The sequence below is a fragment of the Phoxinus phoxinus genome (assembly GCF_949152265.1).
Source record: "Phoxinus phoxinus genome assembly, chromosome: 22".
Classification (NCBI taxonomy): Eukaryota; Metazoa; Chordata; class Actinopteri; order Cypriniformes; family Leuciscidae; genus Phoxinus; species Phoxinus phoxinus.
The window spans coordinates 4573585-4584729 of record NC_136897.1 but is presented as its reverse complement, the minus strand read 5'-3'; the positions used below and the strand labels follow the sequence as shown (position 1 = coordinate 4584729).

Below are 11145 nucleotides of genomic sequence, written 5' to 3'. Positions count from 1 at the left end.
ATGTTTCAAATTTTTTTGTTGTAAAAATGTTATCTTCTAAGAGTTGTTAAGTTTCCAATATCCACGGAGGCAGCTGGGTTTACGAACAGTCTGTAAAGACATGCAGCTCGATCAGAAGGTGATCTGAAAAGGCCGCATAATGATGGGAGATATCTTGAACATGTTGTAGCAGACTGGGTGAAATAAGAAATAGGTCAATTCTCGATTTTAAAGACTTAGACGCATTGCTCCATGTATATTCAAATGAATTACTATTAAAGTAGCGCCACGAATCCAGTAAAGATAGATTTTTGCCAACCTGGTCTCACAGAATTCCGTGAAATGAACACGGACCCTTAACTCAAAATCTGTGTCAATTTATCGCCGAAAGTTCCGTGATTGGCCCACGGAAGTGATGCCTATGTAAGTCAATGAAAGGCAGCATCCGTGGTCCACCAACACCTGCGCTCCCCCAATTGGTGTCGTTTTATCATTTGGAAACGTATCGCTTTATTCTGGGTTTACTTTAAAAAGTATACTTCACTTTAAATATTTATTTTTAAAAGTGATTTTAAATTGATATTGCATTGTTCTGTCGTCGTTTGATCGATAATTCTGGTCAGTGGGCAGTCTGGGCACAGCTGTTCCGTGACGGTAATATTCAGTCTCACGGCAGTTCGTGATATGGTCACGTAATTTAATCTATTGATTCGTGACACGGACTCGTTATTTTCGTGATATCATCACGTTTTTTAAACTAATAATGTATTTCAATGGGAAGCGTATTTCGTGTTCACAGCACGATTCTTAGAAGCTGTTTAATCAACATTTATTCACGAGATCTTATCATGGTTTATGTATTTCTTTTAATTATATTATTTCGGTCTGATTGCCAGGGAAGCTAATTTTGTCTCATTTTCTTGCAATCACATTGCTATGCTGTTTATTGATATTTTTTAAATTATATTTTATCAGTAGGAAATCGCGCTGAAGAAGTCTCGTTCCGAACACATCGCGATATTTGGCATCAGTTGGTTCACGTGTGCCAGATGTTGGTAAGTAGTCGTAAATACGCTGTCCTAATAATGTTTGATATAATGTCTTTTCTGTTTGTCGATATTTATCAGATTAGCTCACGTTCAGTCACTGCATTATATCTGTCATCTCCACGGAGGCTTTGCGTTTTATTGCTTTCTAATTCAAAACAGGGTGATTAGACTCTAGGCTTGTTTGAGATGAGCAAAATCTGCGCAGAACCGATCACCGGTGATCACCGCGAGATGCATGCCGGTTAGAAATGTGTCCGACTGCGTTCCGCCTGGCTCTGATGTCATGCTGACGTATGTAAAAAATCTCTCGCGAGCGCAAGGCACACCTGTCGGATTCTGCAGTTGCGCGCAGTTGCTCTCCACCGACTGCGCGGATCAAAAGCATGATGGGAAACGACTTGCTGACGACACAGGTTGATGCTCATTGGTTTAAACAACCATGATGTAATGTTCTCTTTTAAAATGTTTGATATTAAAACTCTGATATCATGTTTTATGTGTATAAATGATCTGTGAATATTCCCAAACTCTCTGACAGTGCGATCTCTATATGGATTATGTGATTATGTAATTAATATATATATATATATAAACACATGTATTAAAGAAAAAAAAAAGATTGATAAACACGTATTTGGAATGGGATTATATAGCCTAACAAGTGATTTGGGTGTCTTGTTCATTATATTTATTTTCATATTTAAGCAACAGAACTTAAATTACATCCAGTTTATTAGCAACACTGTGCACGAGCGTGAATCCCGTGAATCCCGCGATATCCATCTTTGATCTCACAGCTGTCAGATCCACTGTGAGAAGAGAGAACTGTCCGGCTTGCCTGCACTTTTTTCACTCCTCCCCTCACTGCAGCCGCCTACTCTCGCATACAATTCAGGCGAGGCAAGGCGCATCTCAAACAAGCCTATTATCTGCGCAGAACCGATCACCGGTGATCACCGCGAGATGCATGCCGGTTAGAAATGTGTCCGAGTGCGGGCCGGCCGCCTGGCTCTGATGTCATGCTGACGTATGTCAAAAATCTCTCGCGAGCGCAAGGCACGCCTGTCGGATTCTGCAGTCGAGCGCAGTTGCTCTCCACCGACTGCGCGGATCAAAAGCATGATGGGAAACGACTTGCTGACAGCTTAATGCTCATTGGTTTAAACAACCGTGATGTATTGTTCTTTTTTTAAATGTTTGAATTTAAAACCCTGATTTCGTGTTTTTATGTGTATAAATTATGTGTGAGTATTCCCAAACTCTCTGACAGTGCGATCTCTATGGATTATGTAATTTTTATATATATATATATAAAAAAATATATTATAGGCCTATATAAAAACACGTTGATAAACACGTAGCCTATTTGGAGTGGGATTGAATAAGTGCTTTGGGTGTCTTGTTCATTATATTTATTTTCATATAAAAGCAACAGAACTTAAATTACATCCAGTTATTAACAACACTGTGCACGAGCGTGAATTCCGTGAGAAGAGAGAACTGTCCGGCTTGCCTGCGCTTTTTTCACTCCTCCCCTCACTGCAGCCGCCTACTCTCGCATACATTTCAGGCGAGGCAAGGCGCATCTCAAACAAGCCTACTGTCTGTCACGTGACGTGCTACAGGCCTAGACCTTCAATCAATTCATCATATTCACATCAGGTTTAAAGTAGTACAATTAGTTCCAAAGTTGTATTTGTAGTAGAAGCACAGTAAAAACAACACTTACCATGCTTTTACCACAGTAACATTAGTTCTCTTACGAGAGTTCTCTCGTACTGCGTCGAAGGCGCTACGGGAAAGATTATTTCTCGAGATATTGAAGCCAAAAATGAATCCTTAATTTTGTAATAATGTAAAACGCTTAAAACGTAAAATCTCCTTTTTCCAGACCACTGTCACGTACCCTCCGGCCTCCTCTCATTACTGTCTCCAGGAGGCGCCCTCGTTCACCAGCAGCCACACCTACCCCACTCCCGCAAGAGGTCCTCGCTGCAGCCTGTAGCACGATGACGTAACTGGATGGTCCAATACGTAGTGGACTGGACGCTGTTACGCGCATGCACGGTGGTGTGTTTTGGTGACGTCATATAAGCATGCGCACTAGCGCACTAGTTGGTGAACAATCGCACGTGCTTTGATCTTCCAAGAAGAATAAAGTTAAATATAAATGGTCACTTGAGTATGCAAGCTCTTTTCCGCCACAGAATAAAACATTTAAAAAAATAATTGCGACTTTTTACAGTTTACGTTTAGCATACTGACTTCAGATCTCAGAATTGTGAGATATAAAGTCAGAATTGCGTGAAATAAAGTCTCAATTGCGTGTTATAAAGTCAGAATTGAGAGATATAAAGTCAGAATTGCGTGAAATAAAGTCTCAATTGCGTGTTATAAAGTCAGAATTGAGAGATATAAAGTCAGAATTGGGTGTTATAAAGTCAGAATTGGGTGTTATAAAGTCAGAATTGGGTGTTATAAAGTCAGAATTGGGTGTTATAAAGTCAGAATTGGGTGTTATAAAGTCAGAATTGGGTGTTATAAAGTCAGAATTCTGACTTTTTTTCTCCCAATTCTGACATATTTTCTCAGAATTGTGTATATAAACTCGCAATTGCGAGTTATAAAGTCAGATAAATATTATTCAAAAATATTTTATTTTTTTTACCTCAGACTAGTTAATATCTCACAATTCTGACTTACACGCAATTACGACTTTATGCAATTCTGACTATCTCCCAATTGCGTATTATTAAGTCAGAATTGCGATATATAAACATGCAATTCTGAGAAAAAAAGTCAGAATTTCAAGTATATTTCTCGCAATTGCGAGTTTATATCTCATAATTCTGACTTAATAACACGCAATTGCGACTTTATATTACGCAATTCTTCTGACTTAATAACACACAATTGCGACTTTATATCGCGCAATTCTGAGATAAAAAGTTAGAATAGTGAGATAAAAAATCGCAATTACCTTTTTTATTTCTCACTCCGTGGGGAAAACAAGCTTCCATAGACATGTCTTGCAGACACTGAACAGCAAAGACGAACCTTATGTACAGATCACTGGAAAAACGAGTAGCCATTAAAGAATGAACTCTTACCAGGCAAAATATCATAAGCACTTTTTTTTTTTTTTGACATCTGACAAGATTTATTTTCTTGATGCTGTTATTATTTTTGCATTTTCCCTTGGATGTGTACTGGTATTGTAAGATGTTTACATACCTTTAAAATTACAGAGACAATTAGATTATTCACTAATTTTTGCTTCCACTCAACAGCAAATATGACCTGAATAAAATAAAATGGCTTTATTTTTAAATGTTCTATATACACGCATTTAAAAAAAATATTTGCAGTGAGGACATGCTATTAATCTATCAAATTTAGGTTTAAAATCATGTGATTTAAAATGTTGTAAAATTAACTATTTTGTAGAGAGAAACTCGGATAACTTAAGCATCCCATTTATGTAGGCTAAATAATTACTTATTCATCAACAATTACTTATTACTATTTAACTGTAGGCTACTACTACTACAGGTTAGATTAGAACATCATCTCAATACAATATTGAGCAAACATGTGACCTTTACCAGCGCAGGCGAATTATAACCATAGACAGTACGATTATAACCCAGAGATCGTTACTGCGCATGCGTCTATGACGTCACCAAAACACACCTCCATCCACTACGTATTGGACCATCCAACTACGTCATCGAGCTACAGGCCTCAGCGAGGGGTGTCTCCACTCCTACTGTCTATGCTCCACTCCCGCATTCCACATGGAGCACCTGCTTGTCCAGGGCTCCTCCCCCTCCATTCATGCCCCGCCCACCAGTCACTATGCAGCCAGTCTTATCCCAAAGGACTCCATTGGAGGTGTGGTCCACAGACTCTCCGGCCACTACCAGGAGGAACATTACCCCGCTCACCCTTATGTGACCACGAGCACCAGCAGCACCACTAGAGGAAGCGGGGCGTACAACAGCTATCAGCTCAGTCCCCGGAGGGTCCCTCAGTACCCCTACATATGAGACGCACAGACCACGTCTTACCTTTTTATGACCGACAGACCTGCCGTCATCTGCTGCAACTGTTTTTAGATATCCTATTTATGTTTTAGAACGTTGTTAATATTTAGAAATATAATATTTGCATTTTGAGAAATCCAGTGTCTGGTTAGGTAAGTTTATTTTCTTAGCTCAAGGAACGCTGAAGTGTTTTTAATTCGCAAGCAATAGCGGAATAATGCCGACATAAAGGAACGGGATCGTGATGGTGTAATATTGTCTGTCCAACTAAAATCCTTACACTAATCCTTGACTTGTTTTATACTCTATTTTGATTCTGTGTCGTGTTTTTGTTGTCGTAGGATCTCTTTGGATTTTAAATTATGTTTGATTGTGAAGCTGACTGGTTCTAAACCAGTTTTCTGGGAGGTCAACAAGTGGATGGAAAGAGAGAGAGAAAAAATTATGTGCCCTGGTCGTATTGTTATTTGAGTTAGCTCTTTATGTGATTCAAATCAAAGTCCTTGTAGAATCATAGTGTATGTTGTGAGGAATATAAATGGATAAGGAGTAACATCAACTTCCTGTTTTTATTATGCTACAATTCTTTAATCATGCCAGTGCTCATGAATTCTCCACGGAGAAACTAATGTTAGGATATTTAGCAGAAGAGATGGGATGTCAAAGCCAATGAAGATGTGATGCTACTTTGGAAACCATAATCACACACCAACAAGTGGTTTTCTGACATTGTGTTTGTTTGTTTGTTTGTTTGTTTTTTTGCAGCATTTATGAGTAGTCTGCTTTTAAAACTAGAGTACACCAAATATGTTGCTGACCCTTGACCTCTGTTTGTGGTCTTAGTGATGGACGGCTAATGTGATCTTTGAAATTCTGCTCAAAGTGACACTGTGACTGACCTCTATGGTCCTTGTTCTGGTCTCAATAACATGACGTGCCTTGACATTCTCCCGAACATGTTTGGCTGTGTTTTTGAGTTCAGAGAACATTTAGCATCAACCAAGAAAGTACTGTAGCCTACACATTTTGTAATGTCAAACAATGATAGAAAAAAAACACCTCCATTGTAATCCCATCAAATAAACAAACATCAATTCAGTTTTATCTGGTTGCATTTTTAAGCTTTTAATTTTAGTGTTTTCTTGGAACTTTTTTTTCTTCAGTTGTTAGCTTGTGTAATGCTACACTGAAAAAAAACAACAACAACCTATATCTTGTTACATACTTGGTAACTTTTACACAATACGATGTACTAAAAACGAAAAGGTTTTTCCTCTAACTGAAACTGACTGTTCTCAATTCTCTGGACTCTTTAGATCAATAATTATCAAAAAAAAGAAGTTTAACTTTTGCATTTTTCGTATGGCTATAACAGGGTCATTTCGAAAACGGGCGTGTCAAAATACACTCAAAAGCCTATAAATCAGATTTCTTTCGCCTTCTCGTTCCCGAAATATAAGTGAGAAACCAAATGTCCATTCATTCATTCACTTCAACTGTAAGATGGAGGCTGTAATAACACTGTTGTCCGCTAGAGAGAGCAGCAGGATTATATTTCTAATCTTTTTATCAGCTTTCAGCATTGGCTAATAAACAAATGCTTAAAGCTATATATTTGTTATTATAATGGACGTGTAATATGTGTGTAAGCATGCATAATGGAGTTAACATGGAAAAACTGGTAAAAATCAAGACTTGTAAAATGAAAGTGAGCCAATAAGTGATCTTCTACTGCCCTCTGCTGGACATTCTACTTATTAATAGTATTTTCACATGTGCTTTTGCATTCATATATTTAGACACTAAAAAATTCCTTATATAACAATTACTATTATTATAACACAATCATATTTTGTCAGTTTATCACTTCATTTGTTCTGACGCTTCACATAATTGCTAGAAACGTGGTAAATCATAGTAAATAAGGTAAATCATGCTAGAATCCTGGTAAATCATTCTAGAATGTGGTATATCATGGTAAATCATCCTGTAACATGGTAAATCAAGGTAAACTAAGATCAATCATGGTAAACTATGGTAAATCATACTAAAATCATATTAAATCATACTAGAATGTGTTCAATTGTTGTAAACCACGCTAGAACAGGGTAAATCACGGTGAATATACTAGAACTTGGTATATCATGGTAAACTATGGTAAAGCATGCTAGATTCATGGTAAGTCATACTGGAACATGGTAAATCATGAAAAATCACACTAAAATGTGATAGCCTATATCATGGTAAATCATGCTAAAACATGGTCTTTTCCATCTATGATGTCAGTGGTTAAATGCTTGCTAAATAAAACTGAATGTCTTTTGATGCTTTTGTGCTTAAAGGCCTTAACTGCTTGAACACCGATAAATGCTGCTTGCAGCTTTCATTTATTATATTTTTTATAATTTGTATATAAATGTAGACAACAAATTGCATTTGACTGAGACGATCTGAATAATACATATACAATACAGACAGTATGGAATAATAGACGTTACATTTGAACAGATTAGCCTATTTAGGCTACTGATCCATATAACAAAAAATATTTAATTTATAGCCTAGTATTAATATGCTTGCCTTCCACAGCTATTAGTTACACTGATTTGAAGGGGCGGGGCTACATAAGGTCTGTTAATGTAATCATATGTTTTGGCATTTTTTGAAAGTTTAAATCACGCCAGCAGAAAGTTTGTTGTAACTTGTTGTTAGTCTAACGTTAGCCTATACGAAGATGAGTTTCGATCGAAACATGGCTTTCCAAAAAGGAATGGAATTGTAAGTATAGCCTACTTTATACATTATGTATTACTTATTGCAGCCTAAACCGTTTTTTTGGGAAGCAAGTATTAATTTAATGTGTCGTCGTTATAACAGCTGAGATTCGGTTTCAGAGATTAACGTTAACGGATGCGTTTCAAGCTATTTCCACTGAACTCTATTGGTAAAAACTGTCACTGGGACGGTAAACTTTAAAAATTTTTTAATATCTAGGCCTACCATTTAGGTACCAACATGTAAGTTACCTTTTGAGGTACAAACTCTTTAGGTACAACGGTGTAGGCCTAACCGTTACCCTTTTTTAAGTGAACCACGCTTGTGTTTTGTAGCTAACATTAGGTTACTTTTTTTTCTGAGAGCGTTAACGTTATCATTGTAAAAAAAAAAAAAAAAAAAAAAAAAAACTTTACCAATTATCATTCAAAAAATGCTACACCATCAAATGCCTATATACAGTTTGTTACAGATGCTACATTTTCTAAATGTCAAAATCATTTGTTAAACAAGTATTCATTACTTTTATGAGCTCATTGTTTCTGCATTAAATTATTACATTGTTTAAATTAGGCTAATACATATTTCGCTGACTGATTTAGTACATTTCTGGAATGCATAACTTAGACAGTTACCTCTGATAACAGATCACTCTAATTGTAATGTGGCATTTTCTGCTTTAAAACGATGTGTATTGTGAAAAGCACTATACAAATAAATGTGAAATGAATTGAATACTATCCCCTTATTAAGCCAAAAAACACTGAAAAGTAAGTGTCAAGCCCTCCGAGTGAATTGAGTGTACTCAGAGATTGATCATATTTTCAGATATAGGAAGGATTTGGGTGTGGATCTGCCAGATGAGAGGACAATCGCAATGCGGCTTTCAGATGTATATGAGGACGCTGAGAGTGAGACCAGGGCAATGGATGCTCTGGAAAAGGTGGTAGTATAAAACATATATATATATATTCACATTTTGGCTGTTCCAGTTTAAATGAGTGTAAAGTGCTCTATCTTGTGTGTGCTGTTGTCAGGAGTTGGATATGAGGGAAGAACGTCTAAAAGAAAGAGAGAAGAAGGTAGAAATAAAAGAGGAAAAAATCAAGAGAGCAAAGGCGGCGCATGAGGAGAAGTTGCAAGTAAGGCGACATTCTGAAACAACTCCATAGATAATGAATGTGTAAACGGACTTCAATATCATCAGTAACCCCCTTTTTGTCTTTCTCTCCAGGAAAATGAGGCCATTGACCGTGACTTACAAGCAGCAGCGTCTGACCAAGCACAGACTCGTATTTATGAACAAAACATGAGAAAGCTACAAGCAGAATATGATGCCTTCATGGAGAAGAAAAAAGAATGGGAGAAGAGAGAGGCAAAAAAGTCTGGAAAGGTAGTCATAGTATTATACTAATAATAGGCTAATAGTCCCACCTTACAATTAGAAGAGCCAATCACATCGCAAGTTTGGCTTGGTCTTATTTGATGTGCGGTTCAATTTTCAGTTTTCTGAACGATTGGGCAGAAAATATCTGCATAAAGTTATTGATTTATATATTTTTTTATGTTTAAAGACAAGGTGCATTTCTTGGAATTGTACATTATCCCCATCTTTATATCTAAAGTACTCTATACTAATGTTCCCATCTTTCTCTCTCTTTCCCCTTATTTAATGCCATTTGAACTGAAGAACACTTTAAAAAGTAAATGTCAGGCAGTGGAAGTGCGAGAAGAGATGGCCAGGATGAGGGAAGCGCAGGAGCAGGAAAAAAAGAAATTAATGGAGGAAACAAAGGAATCCGACCTTGAAAACCTGCAACTGACAAGACAACTGGTTCAGCAAAGGGCATTGCTCACGAGCATATGTGCCGGAATAGAAGAATTGGTAAATACACACAAACACACACATACATTTATACACAAAAACACACACTGATGTCACTGTGGTACATATGTCTTCTGTACAGTTCTGTCTCATAAGATTACAGACTATTCGTGTGTTTTACAGAAACTACAACATGACGAACCGCAAGCCGAGGAGCTCCCGGATTCTCAGATTGCGGCCGGGATCCAGAAGGTGTACGACAGGCTCACAGGTGGTCATGAGAGTGCGTCCCACATTACAGACCCCATCCAGCAGTTGGACATGGTAAATATTAATGCTCAAATACTTCTGCCATTCTTGAAGGAATCTGTATTTGTTGTTGATATGATTTTTAAAATGAAAATGAGGTACAGTAAAGATTTAAAGATGTTTTTGGTCAATCATTTTCTTTTCTTTTGTAATTTTCCCAACCAGATTGGGGGCTTTCATCGGCTTGCATCGGCAGCTGCCTTTCAAAATTCTGACGATGCGAGTCGAACCAAGACGAAGGCCAACAAGAGCAAGAAGTGTTTAATAAAAAATAAAAAATGAGAAAAAAAATCATCATTGACCCGTTTTTGGATCGTGCACTGGGGTGTGAGGGACAGCAGGGATACTGTATGGACATTAAAAGATGATCAAATAAAACAGTTTTCCTGGGGGTGATTTTTATTCAAACTAACAATTTTTTAAACGTTTGTTATGAAGTGCACATTAAAACATTAGTTAGCCTGAAAGTTTTTCTCGAAGAATAAGAGTAAGCACAAAAGTAGGGCTGCATAAGTTTTAGTTCGAATTCCCTCACCACTCAAAACGCCAGAGTTTTTGCCCAGTGCTGAGATCTGCACACTCAAATCCTCTCGTTATAATTTAACTTGTAAAAAAAACAAATGTAGGCTAAACAAGATATTTATTGTACAGTCAGAACTTTATGAGACCGCAATTAATTAAAGGGGCGGGTGATGAACTGAGAAATCTAATTTTCCTTGAGATTTTGACATAATAATAGAGCTATTAATATCTTTATAAAACATTTCTATAATATCAATGAAATTATTGCCAAAACCAAAAACTTTCAGTGAATGGAGTAAGAAGCCGTGTTCGATGGTGTCAAAGGCTTTACAACAATCTAACCACACAATAAGAGCCCCTGAATCAATTTGATCAGAATAGTCTAGAAGGTCAATTATAAGGCGAATGTTATTACTAATGTGTCTATTTTTCATGAAACCTGTTTGAGTCTCATTAATGATTTGATTTAATCCGGATTTTAATCTTTTTGCATATACTAGTGCAAACAATTTATAGTCTGTATTTAATAAAGTGATAGGTCTCCAATTATCTATATTATGGGCATCTTTATCTGGTTTAGGAATCAGGGAAATGAATCCTTGTTTCATAGTTGTGACCAAATCCTTTTTTAATATACATT

The 11145-nt window shown here is 36.9% G+C and overlaps 1 protein-coding gene across 1 annotated transcript; it reads left to right on the top strand.

The window, feature by feature from the left end:
- Window positions 1-7670: 7670 nt before the first annotated feature.
- LOC306990458 (uncharacterized protein) lies at window positions 7671-10265 on the top strand (the record flags this gene model as incomplete). The annotated part of the gene is made up of 7 exons (XM_079597334.1): window positions 7671-7852; window positions 8678-8792; window positions 8887-8991; window positions 9084-9242; window positions 9540-9734; window positions 9858-9998; window positions 10149-10265. Exons 1-7 carry the CDS (start codon window positions 7809-7811, stop codon window positions 10263-10265), a joined length of 876 nt encoding a protein of 291 aa, XP_079453460.1. The 5' UTR covers window positions 7671-7808.
- Window positions 10266-11145: the final 880 nt, after the last annotated feature.